General features: G+C 35.0%; 1 protein-coding gene across 8 annotated transcripts in view; it reads left to right on the top strand.

The window, feature by feature from the left end:
• The window catches only part of CTNNA2 (catenin alpha 2), a 483,606-nt gene that overhangs the window by 373,236 nt on the left and 90,979 nt on the right, over nt 1-19,391 (top strand). For all 8 annotated transcript variants that reach the window (XM_035325436.1, XM_035325437.1, XM_035325439.1 and 5 more), the window contains one exon: nt 6,903-7,055. In XM_035325436.1, coding sequence (XP_035181327.1) covers nt 6,903-7,055 — 153 coding nt within the window. The remainder of the gene's footprint in view (nt 1-6,902; nt 7,056-19,391) is intronic.

Genomic DNA, 19,391 nt, shown 5'->3' with positions numbered 1-19,391 from the left:
GCATTGCGTGTATGGCAGTACGTTTTTACTGTGTTTCCCTGTCAGCTTGTACAAAGGTATTAGACAGCAATCTTGTGTAATGCTGTGTTGTACAGCAGAGATAGTAATGCTCCATTTGATAAAGTCCTCTGCTCTTTCAGCTTCCCCTGAATTTATAGCCAATCCTTAAAGAAATAGAAAAAGTCAAAACCTCTGAATTTCACCAGCTTGGACTGAAAGCCCCCTGGCATGCTGTTAAATACTGCATCCTCGGTTTGTCTGCTCCTATCTGAAAGACTTACTGTTGTATTTACTTTCAGAAAGGAAATTTAGAAAAAAAAAAAATGAAATCTGATATAAAAAATTAGAGGCAGTAAACTATCACTTAATCATAATTTTGACTTGAACTTATTTGAATGTATGCATCTTTGTCTCCCTCAAAATCTGTTTCTTCTAGATGTTTATCACTGTGACATTGAGGTTTTTATGGTGCTCTGAAGTGCTTCAGAGGAAATGGAGAGTGTTTTAATACTGCTGATTTACTCTTTCAGGTCTGCAGTAATTTTCTTACAGCCTAATTGTAAGGCTGAGTTTAATTTACTCTACACATAATGTTTACTGATGCACATATGGTGCCATATTTCAGGAAACTATACCCATATCAGGTAGTTTTGTGCGAGGCTACAGTGTGTAATATTTCCATCAAATGAAGAAAACTTTCATCTGCAACGTAATACTTGTGATGGATTGTTTTTGTCTGGCAAAATCCATGTATGTAGTACCTATAGCTGTTCTTGCTTTCTGTAATAGGGTCTGAGTTATTTATTTTTTTCCCCTCTGAGTGATGTTGCCAGTACAAAGGGTTGGCTTTCAAAGTGGTTGATAAAGAATTACGAGCCAAAATTCAGTGACAGAATACATTGTGTATGAGTAGATCACTGCACATTGTTCATCTATTATTGCTCAAATAATGAGACTTCCTAAAAGCTCATATGCTTCAAGAGATCTTTGTACTCAGTCCAGGAACTTTAGAAGCTACCTACCCCTGTAATCACTGCAGAGAAATAAGCACGGCATATCTCATTAAAAAAGAGTTTTAAAAACACTTATAAATGTGAGAGATGCTCAACAGAAGTGAGCATAATGTTGCTTCATTCCCTCCCCCCCCAAAAAAAAAAAAATAAAAAAAAAATCAGAGAAGATTGTATTGATGATGGTTTTATATAAAAGCTTTAACTGTTTTGTGGTGTCAGCCAGAGAATGACCTGTAGTCACATCAGCTAACAAAACTCAGAGAAGCTTGTGTTCATAAAGATAGCTTCAAACCTTGATGTCCATTATCAGTAATGCAGTAGCAGGAGGAAGGTAGCAGTATAAATGGAGTGAAGAACATAGTTCCTTTCCAAAGACTTTTAAAACTCTGTCCTTTTAATGGATTTATGAGCAGTGGTAAGGAGTATGTAGAATTTAATTTCCAAATGGGATTTCAATGTTTCAGTTGCTTCTTAATTGACATTTTGTTCAGTAACATCATTTTTTAGGTATTTTAAAGTGTCTTTAGTGTTGCTTGCTACTATACAAATAGAAGTACTAGAAGCTGTGTTTTCAGTTTCTGCTTTGTAGAAGTTACCACAAGGAAATTACAAAAACAACCAAAACAAGCAAACAAGAAAGGGCTGTGATCCCTCTTCAGTAAGAGTTTTTTTGAAAGGGATGGATGGTAACCAGCAGTATCAAATGTCAATCATCTCTGCCCATAATGTGGGATCAGTTTGTGAATTTGATTGACCCCTGGGAAGGATGATGGGAAAGCTGTTTTTCAGAACACAATCAGTTTTTAATCTTTTTTCAGCCGTTACCTGCAGCTCCAGTAGAGAGATCCACCAAAGTCAGTGGTCATAATCTCTCACTGTAGCTAAATTTCTAGTTCTTAGAGAAGCTAGTGATATATAATGTTTAGTATGGCAGCCTGTTCAGCTGGGGCAGATGGGAATGCAAGTGTGACACATGTAACACTTACTGTTTACCCTTTAAAGCTTGGCTTGTTAGATTGGACTGCTTCTGAGTGAAGTTACTACAGATGCTTATCATGGCAAGGATTAACCTCCCAAAGAGTTTTTGTAGACAAGTTCCTTCCCATTTGTGACTAAGTAGCTGTTTAACTCCCCTGGATTGTTTTGACTTCACTGATGCTTCACTCATGTACATGCACACACGAAATAAATAATAAAGCTGTGAAACCAATGGGTTATAAGTATTTAAGTACCTGGTAATTGAGTTCTTCTGTTGTTCTGACCATGCGCTAAACTGAGAATTCCTTTGTAGCAACCGATGGCTAGGAGGAACTTTTTCTTTCCTGTCTTGCTCTTTCAAATTTCTGCTCAAAGCTAGTCATTTGAAGTTGCTTTCCATTAGTAAATTCATCCCCAGTCTTTCTGGGACAACAGAAGTTTCTCTTTAGAAAGAGGAAAGATCACACACAGAAAAATATGTAAAGGAGTACGAACGGTCTTTATAATTCTTCTTCTTAACTTGTAGACTCAAATCTTACAATATTTTTATGTAATATATTCCAAAAATCTGTAACTTAGGTGTCCATGCATGGTATATGCTTTAAATTTTAACCTTTTTACCATTTAGTCTATGAAGTCAAAATTAACATTATTAGCATCCACATCTCCCCCCAAGCTCCTATTTTATGTTCGTGTCTTCAGAGGCTGTCGTGTGCAGAATTGACTGACACTTTCTTTTTAGCATTATATCACAGCAACTTCTAATGGCCACTGCCTCATTCTGCTGTTCTCAGTTTCACAAAATGTTGGAGAAGACACACTGGAGAAGGTTTTATTTTCATCTCTTTCAATTTAATTAATACCTGTATGGCAGTGCTTTGCAGCTACAAATTGTTCGGAGCTGGATTCAGGCTGTAATGCACGTTAAGCAGAAAATGGTGAATAAGGTGCTCCTCGGTAAACTTTTGTTACAGATAGCTTTATACTGCCAGTCTTTATAAAGTTTAACAATCTGTTAGTCATTAATCTCCTGCTGTGACATTACCTTCCTGTGTCAGGATTAGACATTTAATTCTCTACCAGACCGTAAGTAGCACTGAGACATTTTGGTTCTAAAATTGTTATATAGCCATGGAGAACATCATTTCAGTGGGCAAGTTAACCTCTTTGAGCTCAATTATAGCTGGGAATTGACAATGATAAAACAGTCCTAAATAGTGCTTAGAACAGTAGAACACGGTGCTATCAAAAACAGCAACTGACTCTGTGCACCATAAACTGACTAAATTGACTGAACTGGAAAGACATAAAAGCTGCCTTCACCATTCATACTTTTAAAAGTATTTGCAGGTCTTGATGTTACGCTTTTATATCTTTGTGCTCATCTGGCCTATTTATTATTCTTTTAGCTGTATGTTAATTAAGTTTTCTCCATGACAAAAAGAATTAAGCAGACCTTTATTTGTTTTCTCTAACAGCTGGAATTTCATCTAGTAGAAACCATCTACACTTTGAAGCTACCTCTAACGTAAAATTCAGTAGGGAAAAAAAAAATAAACCATTGCCTTGTGAGTAATAGTATTTGTCATAATATTTACATCGGAATGCAGGGTAAATTAAGGAATTGCAAAGACATTTGTTAATGTACACATTTGCAATAGATCTCATGCTGTTTTTAGAGTAAAACTTGACCTTTTTTGCTGCATGTTTTATGACCATTTAAATTCAGGTCACAGACTTCTCCCATTCCCTTCTGAGCTGATGTCAGTTGTATGAAACCATAAAATCTCTGGATGCATAAGCCATCACTTTGGCTGGACTTTGTTGCAGTATACTAAAGAACATACAAGATTAGTTTTCCAGTAGTTATTTACTTTGATGAATAGCCCTAATTGGATCAAATAGACTGGCAATGCTTAGCTAATACCTTTAAATGTCTTGTCTTGTGCAATTAATATTACCTTGTCATGTATCCATTTGAGCTATTGGATGAATGTCTTGTGTTCATACTCCTGTCACATCTAATAAATGATTTTGTCAAGTCATTCTTTATAGTCTGTGGTGATGGATAGCAAAATTTGTGGTCTCCTGCGTATATAAAAAGCATTAAGTATACCTTTCAACTTCAATGCGAGAGTGTCCTAAAACTCAGATAACCAACTGCTGAAGAAATGATAATGCCTGTTTACAGGAGGGGTCAGGAATGTGCTGCTGCTGAAATCCGTGAATAACACAGTGTATGAAAATAGGATTTGTTATTTTTTTATTTATCAAGCCTTTGACAGTCAGAATTCATTTTTTTTTTTTTCAACTGCTGAGACTATGAACTGCAGAAAGCAATATACAGTTGCCATTACAAATAGGATATTCATTTTGATTCAGATACAACTCTGCTGCATATTTACAATGGTAAGCCCCAAATTGCTGCTTAGCTGATGCTTTTTATTGACTTCTAATGTGTGGTTCTAATACCAATGAACATAAGCTGTGTATTTAAACATCCTGAGACTTTTCTTAGGGTTTCATTGGGCACATCCTTATAATCAGATCTATAATAGCACATTAACCTTGATTAAAAATTGAATTGCTTTTTCATTTAACTCAACCCTTTGAAACATCATTCCATAAAGAGTAAACAGAAAAAACTGTTAGCATTCATTTAAGATTTAAAGTAGTTTTTCAGACAGTGAAGTTAACTTTAGTTTTTATTGACACTCATATTGAACTGCAGCAAATAGATTTATTTTACAGTTTTTTGTTGTTGTTGTTGTTTTTTCCTGAGAATGAGATAGCACATGGGATTTTTAAAAACCATTGTGTGTTCATTTGGAAATACTAAAATTTGGTCTATTTCAATATGCTGGACTTCAAAAAGTCTAACTGTCCATACTAAACTGAGACATTCCACTTAGGGGCAGAGTTTCTCAGTAAGAGATGGGAGATAAGTATCTACAGAAGGTGATTAAGCAAACTTGAGACAAACCCCTTCTGGCAGAATTTACATTGGATATATATGATACCCTTATTTTAGTAGGGAAGGACAGATCCATGTAGTGATTAGAAATCTGGCCATATTGCAGCTTAGGTTTCACAGTGTTATGCTGTTTGCAGTGTTTTCTGAAACTTGACATCTTAGTGTGTGCATGTGTATGTATCTGTATAAATATATACGTTTTTGGCAATGCTGTGATATGTTTGGAGTAATATTAGTAACTATATATGTATTGGTTTGGTGCCTATGAAAGCTATTAATGATTTGGGATCTCATTGTGTTAGATGATGTACAAATGGACCCAAAGGACAGTCTGAAATACTTCAAAATAAGCATAAAAGAAGAGTTAGCAAGTGAATATTAATGGAATTAGAGGAAAAGAGAGTACAAGGTGACAACGTGATAGGTTGTAGCTATGATACAGCAGCTTCCAGCTCTTGGCAGGTCTCTCTGATGCATTCATCCTTTTTTTTTCTTTTCCTTTCATTACTCTTTATATGTATTACTGTGTTAGCTATTCTGAGTACCTTTAATCATTTTGGAAGTAGAAAAATATTTTTCCAGAATTTACTTTTAACAGGAATTAAGAAGTGCTGTTCTTAATGCACCAGTTGCTTTAACTGTAATTTAAGTAAAAGGAATACCTCATGCAAGCATAGATATGTTTAAAAGTCTTTTCTTTTGCTGCTTGTTTTTAGTGTGCTACTAAGGGGTTGGATGGAAATATTCAAAGTAAGCTTTTTCTTTATTGAAATAGAGTTGACAAGTGATGCTGTCAAACTCCAAATGCATCTTCTATCATGTATTTATAATGCCTAACAACGTAACAGTTTTCAATATGACTGGGTGTTCAGGTGACACCTTGTCTAGATAAAGCTTTCTAGTCTGGACTACAAAATTACCTTGCCTGATGTTTCATCTAACTAAAAATGCATGATTTAAGGAGACTTGTGGCTAACCAGACCTTTACGGTAAACAGCTCCCAGCTTGTTGTGTCTAAGTCCACTTTTTTTTTTTTTTTTCTATTCTTAACAACCCAAAAGCGGAAGAAAATATGCTAGAAACATTACTGATCCATACTCCTATAGAGCAATTAAGTTTCCAGGAAGAATTATTTAAAATTTTAGTCATCTTTCTGGCTGTCTTTCAAATTTTAGTCAAGTTTGACATTAATTAGGAGTTATTAGTAAGGAAGAAAAGAAGTCAGTGACATCATTCTTACAGTAATATACTTTTAAACATTTTTATTTTTTATATGAAATAACAGGTGTTAAATCTTCAATAATTTATTCAAAAAAACAAACAAACAAACAAAAAAACACCACCCTATAAATTGTAGTATGTTTGCTATTCCTACCTGGAAAGTGCTTAGAAAGGTTTTCTGTTTACACCTGCTGGAGATATTTGAAAGAGTATGAAGTATGAGGCATGTGCTAAATGTGCTAAACTCATTACTGTGCAGAATACTATTCAGTACAGGAATTAGAAGAGGCTTAGATATATTCAGGCTAATATTTTTAATGGTTGCTTGAAGTTAAGCTCCCTAATCCATATTTGGCTTTTAAGTGAGCTGAACAGTTTTTTTAAAGTAGTGCGCAGCTTTCAATTCTCATCAATTTGTATCAATGTATTATGTGGGTAATCATAATCATCCTGGAGAGATCCACTCAGTCCAGTGGGATGAGATGTGCGAGTCAGCGTGAACCTCAGGAGGGTTTTGCAGATCTATGCCCTTAACAGTCGGGTATATGTAAGCGTGCTGCAAGTGGATAGCTTGGAGTAAGGAAGGAAAAAAAGCCCAAACTCCCTTCCAATGCTGTGACACACATCAATGCTCAGATATAACAGTCAATGCATACAGTGGGATTGTATATTGATAATTTTCCTTTTATTTACTTGTCTGCTTTCTTTTGTCACAGCTACGGAAGGCAGTAATGGATCATATATCGGATTCATTCCTGGAGACCAATGTGCCATTGCTTGTTCTCATCGAGGCTGCAAAAAGTGGTAATGAGAAAGAAGTGAAGGAGTATGCTCAGGTCTTCCGTGAGCATGCCAACAAGTTAGTTGAGGTAAGTGATGCTATTGATGCAGCTAGACTTTCATATCCTCTCTCTAGGAGAGACAAGGAAAGTGATCAATTAGCTGAAGAGTTAGAGGCAACAGTTCTGTCCTACAGGCTTCATGAGTTTGGGTTGACTCCGTGCTGGTGATTGCATAGCAAATGTCTGGATGCATGGCAGAGAAGAGCATGTGCTGTATTTTCAGTAGATCATTAGAGCAATCAAGCGTGTTTAAAATGTATTTCTGGTATTTTGTTAAAAGTTGTGAGCAAGAGGAAGTAAATTTCAGCCTTACTAATAGCATGATAGATTTTCATCTCTAAGTATAAATCCAAATCGATGCTTCAGAATACTGTATCAGCTACTGTCCTAAGGCAGCTCTAAAGACCTGGTTGTGCCAAACTAAAATAGGAAACTGATATATAGAGAAGGTATACTCTAAGACCATGCTTACTTCTGGAAGGTATGTATTCTGTGTATGTATTTAATTTCATGTCTTTCTGAAGAGATCTATTGTGTAAAGTGTACAAGCAGTAACGTCAAGGCTTCACGGATGGTACTGAAATAGCTCAACACTACCACAGGGACAATAAAATATAATGATTGAAAGCTGGTTGCTCATTGAATGGCCTTTTAACAAAATGATAATGTTTGCTGCAGTTTGCCCTCTGACAGTTTAAGAACTATGAAAAATGCCTGTATTTCTTGAAGACAAATACAGCTCAGTGTTTGGTATTATGTGGCACTATTAACTTCTCTGTACTAGCATTATTTTGAAGAATCTGTAGCCACTTCGTAGTATCCTTTCTCTTTAGCCATACTAATGGTTCTTTAGCTGGCTGGGAGGGAAGGATATTAGGGATATTACAGATTTGACAGGCATTGAGCTATACTTTTTAAAGACTTCTATTAAAGCAGGCAGTGTCCTAAATCTCTAGTATCAGAGCTCAAGAGAAGAGTAAGGATTTCTTAGTTGTTGTTGACTAAAATGTAGATGATGTCAACATTAGATGTCTTGACCTGAAAACCTAATATTTTTCATCCATTTACATTGTTCCAGACTACTAGAAGCAGATCATTAATCGTCTTGTATGTCTCTGACATATGATACTAGGCCATTGTCCATATTCTTTTCCAAGGATATGTTCTTTTGGATGGGCCTTTGTAAAGCTATTTATTATTATTATTATATCTAATGAAGTATCTTCAAAGAATAAGTTTCTAATGGAAATGGAATTTTGAAAAATGAGTTTTAGGTTCTTCAGTGCACAAGAAAATAAATGTTTGGAATACATTTATGGCCCCTGTACACACAATTTTGCAGTTAAAATAGTTTCATCATTTTTACTGAATGATGCACAATGGTATCTGAGCAGATGGGCTTTTGTGGTTTTGTGGGTCAAGTATTTTGCAGATCGTAAAATGTGGTTTAAAGATGAGACATAATCAAGTGAATGTGGAACGAAAGATCCCTTCCCAGGCACAGGGCCAGAATTGCATGCTAATATATGCAAACACAATTCCACTGAAGTGCATGGAGTTGCACTTGCTTATGTTAGAGGAATTTGGCACTGCAAATCCAATACTCTGAAAGCTCTATAATGTTAATCATACATTTTAAAATCAGAATCTGAATTTCTTGGATGTCTTACCAAGTTCAATTGAAATTCTGTCGAAAGGTCAGGAAAAATAACCTAAGTTTTAATACTTCTGCTTGTAAGAGCTGCATTTTTACTATTCTGAGAAGAAAAAAAAATCTTAATATTTGATGAATACAGGAGAGATTTTTTTTGTATGGCCAATACATTGTCAAAAATATATGGTGTTAAAATGAGGCTTATGGAAGTTAACTTCCTTATGTAGTCCATATTACAGAATACTTAAGTCTCCCTTTAACAGTTCCTTTCATTATTTGTCTTCTCTTTCCCACTTCTTATCATAACAGTTTGTCTTTTGCTTTTCACTTGACTTGCTATGATATGCCTCATATCATTTGAGAATAATACTCTCATTTGAGAACAATAACTACAAAGATGAATTCTCATTTTTCTAGAACCAGATTCCTCTACAGGCTACGTCAGAAGTTCAGGGTATGTCATCCTATGAAACCTGAGGAACTTTATCTGTGGTACCAATGTTCAAAAACTTTCTTGTCTCAGTCTCCCTCCAGAGTCCAAGAAGTCAGAGAACCTCAGGATTGAGACCTAGCCTATCAGTGATGTGAATCACCCAAAATGGCTCAGATTGTACCAATAAATAAATAACTATAAAGAAATTAGGTGGTACTATTCCAGTCTTGGATGGCTAACCCACCTTCTACAAATCATATTTCAGCAGCCATCTCTTAACTTTTATGTTCTGGAACTGAAGTTAGAGAAATGATGGTGCCTTTCCACATCATGACCTTTATCTTATGAATCCCTTCAATGTTTTTAATTTTTTTTATCTCTAATGACTGAAAATCAGTAAATGTCTGAGTTGTATTGCCAGCTTCAAATGTGACCTTGGGAATTCATTTAACTTCTGTATCCAGGCATCTTCATTCATAGCATAAGGTTAATGACAGATAATTCTAATACCTACTACACAATATACTTAGCTGATAAATCATCTCAGATTTATTCCATGCATCTATCACAGCACTATATGGCAGCTAATTAATTATTTTTTATTATTCTGTTTAGTGAGACTTATGTTTAACTGTTAGTCTTCTGGACTTTTAGTTGTTGTTTAGCTAGTGTTTTTGTTGTTGTTTGTTTTTGTTTGTTTGTTTTTTCAACATGACACATTAAATCATTAGATTCAATCAGTTTTTCTGGGAGATGAAATTCATCAGAAGTAGACTGTTTAAGAGCCATGATAGCAACCTGTTTACTTGCTTCTGATAGGAGACATCAGCACGTTTGACTTTGAACTAATAACTGTGAAAACTCAAATTATAAAGCCTTCTAGCTGAAATATTGGGTTAGATCAGGCTTTTCATCCTTACAACAAAGACTGGAAAAAGGTCCAATAGAGTTCTACTAATGATTTAAATGTGTTTTTCTTTAAAAAAAAATACTCTTACAGAAGAACAGCATGGACTTCACCATTTGGTGATTAGTGAAGATACAAGAGTTAGTCAGTGTGTTATTCTTCCTTGAAACACTTCCAAGAATTTTAATATTATTATCAAGGGGATTTTTGTTCTTTAGCAGGAAGTAATTCCACACCAAGCTTGAAATTGCTAAAAACAGTCTTTTGAAAAGACATTGTCCTACCAATTTTGCATGAATTGTTTTTACGAATAATTTTATAGACCCTTTTATGAATCTATCAGTTTCATGTCATATAAACTTAAAGGTTTCCAGGGATGCCCAAAATAATCCAAGTTATATACTAAGAACATGCGCTAGTGGAAGAACTGTGTAAGGAAATGGTTTATGATGATTAACATTTGATATAGTGCAAGCAAATCAATAAGATCACAAGGCTGGATAGTAATTTGTAGCAGGTGAAACCTAACAGCAGCATTTCAGTTCCTGTTTGCTTTATAGTGTCTTTGCCAGTTCAGCTTACAGGAATCTTTATTAACTTTCTCCTGACCATGCAGCTGTCATTGTGAAAAGGATACCAGGATTACTTTGGCGAGTTTAGAGTTGTATTTTTTCTTTAACAAAATCAAGGAAAAACAAAAGTTAGTGTTTGAACTCCTTGGTAAGGCACAATGCAAGCTACTCTTCATTTTCCAAGAAATGCATTTGTATGTCCCCAGTTCAGACTGGCCGTTTGTTTTCCCCATTATAAATATGAAACCAGGCTTGCACACTCAAGACAGGAGGGAAAAATAATTGCTAGTGTGCACAGCACACAGAATGAGACCTCTGCTTTCTTGATTTTTTTTGGGGGGGGGGAGGGGAGAGGATGACAACGTAAATTCACTGTGTTGAACAACACAGTGAAAAAAAAATTCACTGTGTTGGACAACAGTGAATGTAGTCCTGATTTACATCAGCAGTAACAGAACTAAATTTAACCCAGTTAACGCAATTGTTTGGTTGTGGGCTGTTTTGTGTGTTTGTTTTGTTATTGGTGGTTGTGGTTTTGTGGTTTTTGTTTTGTTTTGTCATAAGCTTGCAGGTTCTATTTTCAGGTTCTAGACTTCGGGTTTTTTGCAGAGATTTTCAGGTTCCAGACTTGCAGGGTGAGGTTGTTATTTGGTGTGAATCTGCAATACACGTGACATCAGTGTAGCTCTGACAGTTCACAGTGTGGCCCTGCAGCTCACTTCCAGGGAGCTATGAGTGATCTTCATAAGCCAAACAAGAACAAAAACTGTATTATAAATTCATGAACTGAATTGGATTTTCAGTTAGGACAGCCAAAACCTAGAGCAACAGGCTTAAGAAGAAAAAAAATTGGCTGATTTCTGAAACGTTTTGCTCAACAAAGATTGTTTCTACATGATATATCTCATAAATACTGCCTATACTTGAAATGTTCTATTCTTTATATATATATATATATATGAGTGCACATCACTGCATTATCAGAGTATACAACTAGCTTTTTGCTTCTGGTAATGAAGAAAAAGTGTCAATATTCTGTCATAGCTTCTGTATCCAACTTCCATCATGAAAAAGCCTCCTTCCCTCTTGGAGGCTGATTAGCTTTTATTCCATTATTTTACTTGACATTAACTAAGCTAGATAAATAATACTGAGAAGATAGTAATCCTTGGTTCTAATCAAGGAACATTAAGAAGCTCACAGAGTTTAATTCAAGCCCTTCAAGTTGAGAGGTTTTATTTGAAATTAAAGCTGTGGACTACCTCTATGTCCTAGTGTTTTCATCTGCTCATTTTAGCTTGAATTTCCATCTCAGGCCTTTCTTCCCTGCATGGGCAACAGATGCTCTTTATTCCTAGTAAACATCATGAATATATTGAAGATTATTAAAACCACAAATCCAGTTATCTGAAATGAGAGTATGAAAAGCTTGAACTCTTTGTAGTTATATCTTCCTAGTCCCTGCTGCAGCCAGATCTAGGTAGTCCATCTCTTCACGTTGGAGGTATACCTTGGAGGTATACGTCTTTAAGGCAAAATGAACTAGAAGTCTTCCAGAATACCAGAAAGCTATGCCAATAGTAAACACTTTTTTTTTTTTTTTTTTTTTACTTACAGTAGCCACTAGGTAAACTATATTGGTAGTCCACTGGGATCTGTACCAGTTTCCTCTTCTGGTTTCTAGATTAACACTGAGATGAAGTCACCTTACGGAAGAGGTGAGGCTAGAAATAACTGCTGTTCTGTGCCTTTCCAAGGCTCTTGTGTACCCGTCCCTGAAGAAGATAAGTTATTAAAGGAGTTAAATAATCAATGTCTAAACTTTCGAGATTGTTTTCGTACCAAAGTCATCACTACCTTCAGGCAATATGGTTACGGCTCTGAAGTTTACAAAGTCTCTTATAGGAGACTGCAGAACCTTCCTGTAATATACAGGCTGCATTGTTAACACAGAAACATGGGTAAAATTCAGCAGTTTGGGAATGGAGAAGTTGGCTACAGCAGATGATGAAGGCTGTCCCTCAGCACCTGCCCTGAGAAGTTTCTGATAAAAAACAGGAATACAGGATGGCCAAAAGGGGCATAAATTCCTTATCTGAGGTCTTGGTTCTGTTTCTAAAATTTGTTCTCTCTAATGAACTAACAAAGACACTACAATCTATCATACTATTCATGTTATCTTGAGCAATCGTTTTCTATTCATCCGTCACTTTCCTCTATTCTTAGATTGCTAAGCTTCTACATCTGATAGCAACACCAAAGGGGTTGAAGGATAATTCTTTGTTCGTGCTTCTTTCTGTGATGCACATAATAAACACATGCTACATAAAGTTAGCAGCCTGTGAGCAATGATGTGTGGCTGTCTGCTTTTTGTTGTCGTTGTTGTGTGATTTTGTTATTTTCTCTTTCCTTCTGTCTCCAGGAAAAATAGAAGATTTTAAATAAAAATTAAAAATTAAAAAAAAAAAAAAGGAAAGAAAGGGAGAGGTAAATTGCTTTGGAATCTCCATGTCAATTTGCACGTATTTCTGGGTTTGTAGACATAAAGCTACTATTGGTTTTCTGTTATCTGATTTCCTGTAGGTCACCATTCACGAGCAAATGACTAAACAATTTCATTATGTGTTTTTTCGTCTTGGGAAAAATATATATTTCTGGAGAACTTTATATAAATTAAAATGTGCTTTGACCACTTCTTCAATTTTCTTTAATATAGCTTTTCTTTAAATACTCTTTAAAAGAGTTATTTTCATGCGAAATGTTTTCTTCTCCTTGCAGAAAAAAATTATTCCCAGTAATTTCCCAATATTTTCCAGTTAGCTGATTTTGAAAGATGTTTAACTTCTAACCATGTTTATTTACTGCCTGCGTAAAAGAGATGAAGTCCAATTACTCCCTTTTTAATCACTGAGTAATTTTTAAAAAATATTTTCCAGTGAATAACACCTGCTTAGCTAGAGGCTTGCTTCTTCAGTCTGATCACGCTACTGTGCTGTGATTCATGTGGTACAGTTTCCCAAAATAAAATGACTTCCACAAGTTCTAGTACCTATTTATGTCTACTATCTCGTACAATCCAATCACATAGCAGTCTATATGATTGAAATTTGATTATAATACAATCAAGAGCTCTTGGTATCATTTCAATTAATTGATCATGTGTATTATGGGATTGATGACAGTTCCTAACTAGTTGTTTCAATTTATGACCTTAATATATTATGTCATACAACATCTAGTATGGGAGTTTCACTGTAAGAAAGAAGAGTTCAGTCAAAGAACACCTCTCTTAGATTATGAAAATTAAGACAGAAATAAGGAGATCAGTGAAGGGAAGGTTTAAATATTAGAAGCTAGAATTTCTATCCTGCACATTGGAAATGTGCAGGATAGAAATAGAGGGACTAATGCTGTTAGGAAGCCAAAAAGTTCAGTACAAGCAGTATGTACTTCTGAGGAGCATGAAAAGATCATTTGCAAGAAAATACATCAGAAATAAAGGAGGGCATTCAGACATGCTCAAAAATCACAGAAGCTGAACAAGGAGAAGCCATGTCAAGATGTGAAGACAGAATGGTATGGTTAACAACGGAGCTTTGAACTGATATAGAAAAAGAAATTATAATCAAGAAGTCTCATGATTTTGAACAAAAGCCCTGGAAGCTTTGATTTAAAAAAAAAAAAAAAAAAAAAAAAAAAAAAAAAAATGCAATCTACATATATAAGGCAAAATTTCAAATGTGGGCCCTTGAGTAATTAAGTTTATTCATCCAGAACAAAATACGCAGATATGAAAGGCATCATCTGCAAATCCTAGTGTCATATGTACACTAGAGTTATACAGGACTGCCTGTGTTGCTTTAGCTTATGCAGTGTGCAGGTCAGTGTACTCTACCCTGCTGTATTCCATTACTTAGGCTCTAACAAGCAAAGTGATTATGATAATGCACGCATCACACCTCATATGCCTCATACCTGTACTTGTTCTTCTGTGCCAATACAGCAGCTGTTTTGTTGGTACAGCAAGAATGTCAAAACAATTCTCATTGCCCAAATGTTCCTAATCAGTGATGCTGTGTTGGCTTTTCCATGTTCCTGTGGCAGGGGAGTACATTGGGAAATTTGCAACAAACCGTTTTTAAGTGTTCATAATAGCACCCAGGTTTATTTACCTTGAATATATTAATACGTGGTGTTTTCCATATTTAGGAAGATTAAAACTAGGAACCAAAACTTCTTCACCCCAAGTTTCTTATTAGGAATTTTCACTAATACATAATCTTTAATCAGTTATGGCAGGTAAGTTCACCAGTGAATTCCCCTCAGTACTAAAGCTAACTACTCCATCTGTAATTCAAATATGGTTATTTCATATTTTTTAATCACTTACAGTTTTATCTACAATTTATCTGTGCAATTGAGGATGTTTGTTATAGTAACTCTGTTCTCCATGTAGGTACTTATTCACCAAATAACTCCTAAATATTCACCAAATAACTCCTAAACTTCATGCTGTTAAAGTAGGTCCTCTTGATCTCTTCCCATAAGCTGTTTTTTTCCAAAAGTTTAATTACCTGTGTGACTTGTTTCTATACCATCTGTTTTTTTCAGCAATTTCACAAATATGCTTATCTAAAAATAAAAAATCGCTTCCTTTTTCTTACCATCGAGTAGATGGAAGTAATACCTGTAAGCATAGTGTTTTGTGGCTTTAGTTGAACAAAAAGGTCATGTCATGTCAATGTTCTTTTCCTGGGATTTCAGGTGTTTTGAGTAACGAAATGAACCTTTTGCCAGTTTGGGTAAGTTCAATAACTGTAGTTATTGTGGAACACTTGGTGTGGAAGTGCCTAGCCTTGGATAGCCTGTGCTACTTTAAAATACTTTCCTGTGAAAATAGATCTTCAGATAACCAGCAGTCAGATGAACCATGCCTTTGTTTCCCCCAGGACAGTTGTTTGGACAAACTCTTGCTGGAAGTTTTTTTTTTTTTTTTTGCTGCAGAATTGCATGAGGGAAATGATAACAGAAATTGAGGTTGCTTGCAATACTGCTGCTGAATCTTGAGTATGTATGGAACTAGATTTTTTTTTTCTGTTAACTCTTTATTATTATTATTATTATTATTATTATTATTTATTGACAACCCATAGATTATAAATGTGAAAATTCATCGTTTCATGTAGATATGGATCCAGAAAATTACTGTTCATAAACTTAAAAATTGGAGCTCAGTGATGAAGGAAAAAACACATTGGAGAACCTATAGTGCTGTAATCCTGGTATGCTTCATTAGATAAATAAAACAATACTAAACTCATTCAGAAAATATCTAGATGTTGCTGAGTAAAATGCTATAACCCTAATAAGCTTCCTCAATGTTTGAAAAAGCTTTATATAAGTTAATTTGGAGACAGATTTCTAAACCCCCCAAAATCCTCCCTCACTACTCTCTTAGAATAACAGTATAAAAAATATGTGGATCACACTTCAGTAGAAAATCTTCTCAGATACTTATGATAGTAAAAAGGATTGACTTCATGGCTTAGCATGAGAAGTATTTGGTTTTGTTGCTTTATTTTAAAGTTCAGAGTTCTGAAAATCAAATAAAATAGTTAAGTGGATTTTCTTTGAAGCTCCGGAAAGTTTTTTCCTATGGCCTGAGAGAAAGAATAAGGAATGTCAGCCTGAGGACAACTTCTTGAGAAACTTAAAAGTAGCTGAGAAAAGGATTTTAGAGTAAAAGTGTCATCTCAGTAGTAAGTTTAGTGTCACAGTAGACAAGTTATAAAACTCCAGGTAAAATTGTATTCTGATGATCCTGAAGTGGTTCCAAGACTTCAAAAGCTCAGGAGAAGAGGTTCTGCAAGTCTTAATCTCCTTACAATACCTTATGCTTAAAAGCACAAGATAAGGGAGGAAAAGTCACGATTTATCAATGCTTATACTCCTTGCACTCAAAAGGGTTGTAGGATATAGGTCGTACTTCTAAAAGATCAGTGACTTACAGGCTAGTGGTATCACCCAAACATCTTTGTCATTATACCTAGTTGAGAAAGTTAAGTCGTTGCTTTATAATAGAACCTTTTATCGTAGAGAAATATTGAATTAGAAGTTGCCATATGACGTTAAGTGTTTTGTGTCTCTCTGAAGCATATGATTCTGCAGTTGTGCTTTTTGAAGTACCAAATAAATGCTTTCTTTTTCTTATAATCAAAATAAGAAAAGTAGAATTCTCAACCATAGATATGCAGAATGTGTAGCAGATCAGCTGTTACCATGCTAAGACACAAAGCACAGTGTTCGACGTTTTAAAGGGATTTTTGAATTTTACCATGCCCAAGGAAACAGTTAAGAGCCGCTAAAAGATCTTAAACCATTGTTTGTGACATGAGTGAAAAGTCCCATGGATATGTTTTTGTTGCAAAAATGCTGGCAGCATAATGTCAGAAGGAAGATGAAGGAACACAGCAATGTATATTAAGAAAAGAATGAGGAAATTAACATATGGAAGTTTTTAGATATGTAAGGAGAAAATGCGACAGCAGCAGTAATGATACCTCATTTGACATGGAGTATAAATTCTTCAGTGGGATAATTATTCCTACTGGGATGCCAGCATAGCTGAGCAGAGTTTACACAGGAAAGAAAAAGAGCTGTGTTATCCCTGTCAGACAATAACAATATCAAAGGACATCCCTTTTATAAAAGAGTGTTTGGTAATTTTGTTGGTATACGTTATGAAAACTGAAGCACACACCAGAAATGGCAGCAGTAGCTGCTGCTGACTGCCATACCTAGAACAGTGTGTAACATTGAACCTCTAGTCATATGTAGTACGGGAACCAAACACTATTATCTTGACATCCACTGCTTAAAACATAAAATAAAACACATAAACAACAGAAGTAGGAAGCTGTAATATTTCATATAATCAAAGTCTAAGTAAAGGAAATCAAAAGGAGATCAAATTCCGTACCTCAAATTTCAATATCTCAATATTACAGTAATCCTTGGCCATTACAATGAATAATAGTAAGTCTAAATATCATGAATAGATCACTGGCAACCTTATGTAAAAGATTCTATATAAACATAAAATATTAATTATACTGATTTTGGACAAGTCATTTTTTAAAACCCTGATATATAAAAGCATTATTGTCATAAATCATTATTGCACCTCATTGTTTTCAGTCAGTCTTTTATTTACTCTCTGTTCCATTAAAAAATGAGGTTAATGAATCTTTCAAATGTACTGTAGAACATTCTAGGACTCCTTATTTTCCCCCCAGGTGAAAATTAAGGAAATGGGAATGTTTTTCTCCTCTCCGTTCATTTTAGGATTAGGGAGGAACTTCTAAGTCACAACATACATTTTCATTTGTGAAAGTCCCTGATAGCAGTTTTCTCATCTGAAAAGACGTACAGAGAATGAGATGGAAAAAGCCAGAAAAGCTCCAGTAGGAGCCCTGGAATGCAATATGCAAGTACAGTATTACCTTAAGCCTTTCCTCACATTCTTCTATCTTCCCCATTTTCTGCAGAAGTTACCTTCTTCCACATCCATATCATGGCCAAAAATAAACTTTTACTTTATTTGTATTTTTAATACAACTCAGAGTTCTGCTGAGAAACTTGCATCTTTCCCCGTTTTTGATTTTACTGATTTGCAAGTGAATGAGATGTTATCTAATTATACCTGAATTTGATAGCAATCATTAGAATGATTCATCATTTGTATGCATTAAAGTCAGAATACAAAAAAACTTATCAGATATTTTCACTGAATAGGATCCCATGCTTTGTCTTTACCTGCCTCAGCCTTCAAAAATACTTTCTTTCTCTTCTACAGAAAAATTGTCCCCCACATCTTCAAAACAAGAGAATAGCTACTTTTATTCCTTCTCATTTTATATGTTCAACCCCCAAAAATATTTGGCATTTTGCAAACCATAAGTAATCATGAAAAAGCAGATGCTCAGTTGTTATAAAATTAAAAGACTTTCTTCATCTTCACAGGAGCGGTGGCAGTCTCCGTCAAATGGGTGTCAATCCATGGCTTCAATCTTAACTGAATTTAGTAGAAATACATCAGCTCAGGTTATCTAAGGATTTGGGTGATGCTTCTTTCCTCAAACACTGTTTAGTGCACATGTACCAAAAGTCTTTCTTACAGGAGATTTGTTGTTGTTTTTGTTGAACTTACGCTTTTTAAATTTAACCATTAACATTATATTCATTTTGTAGGCAATATCCTAGAGGGTGAAATGATTTGCCCAGAGAGTATTTAGTGGGCCTATGGTAGATCTAGAAAAAGTCTAATCATTGTGATTCCTATCAGTGATTTATCTGTGAGGCTTTCACACTCCTTGTTCTAGTTTCTAGATTTAAACCATACTATCTTTTGGATTATTGTTGACTTGTTATTTACATATCACTTAAAATAGTAAGCTAGATACAAGTGAGCAAAAAAGCTTCAAGCATTTAGACGCCATTAAATACAGCCTACGCTTTGCTATATATAAACCAGAGAATGTAAACATAGTAAACTTCCAGGATTAATTTTGAATTGCTGGAACCTTTCTAGTGTACAAGATGAGATTCATTGCCTCTGCCTTTGACCTTTGATCCTTTTTAAGGATCAAAGGGGCTCATAGCTAAAATAGCTAAAATAGGTGGGATGTATTGCCAATGAATAACATTCTAATGCGACTTTGTAGGAATCCTAGTCAATTAGGTGGCAATAAATACATTTTAGACAGCTAATACTGAGTTACATATAGGGAACTTCCAT

This window comes from Oxyura jamaicensis, chromosome 4 (assembly GCF_011077185.1).
Source record: "Oxyura jamaicensis isolate SHBP4307 breed ruddy duck chromosome 4, BPBGC_Ojam_1.0, whole genome shotgun sequence".
Taxonomy (NCBI): domain Eukaryota; kingdom Metazoa; phylum Chordata; class Aves; order Anseriformes; family Anatidae; genus Oxyura; species Oxyura jamaicensis.
Note: the sequence above shows the minus strand (reverse complement) of the source record. Positions and strands in the feature narration are given on the sequence as shown.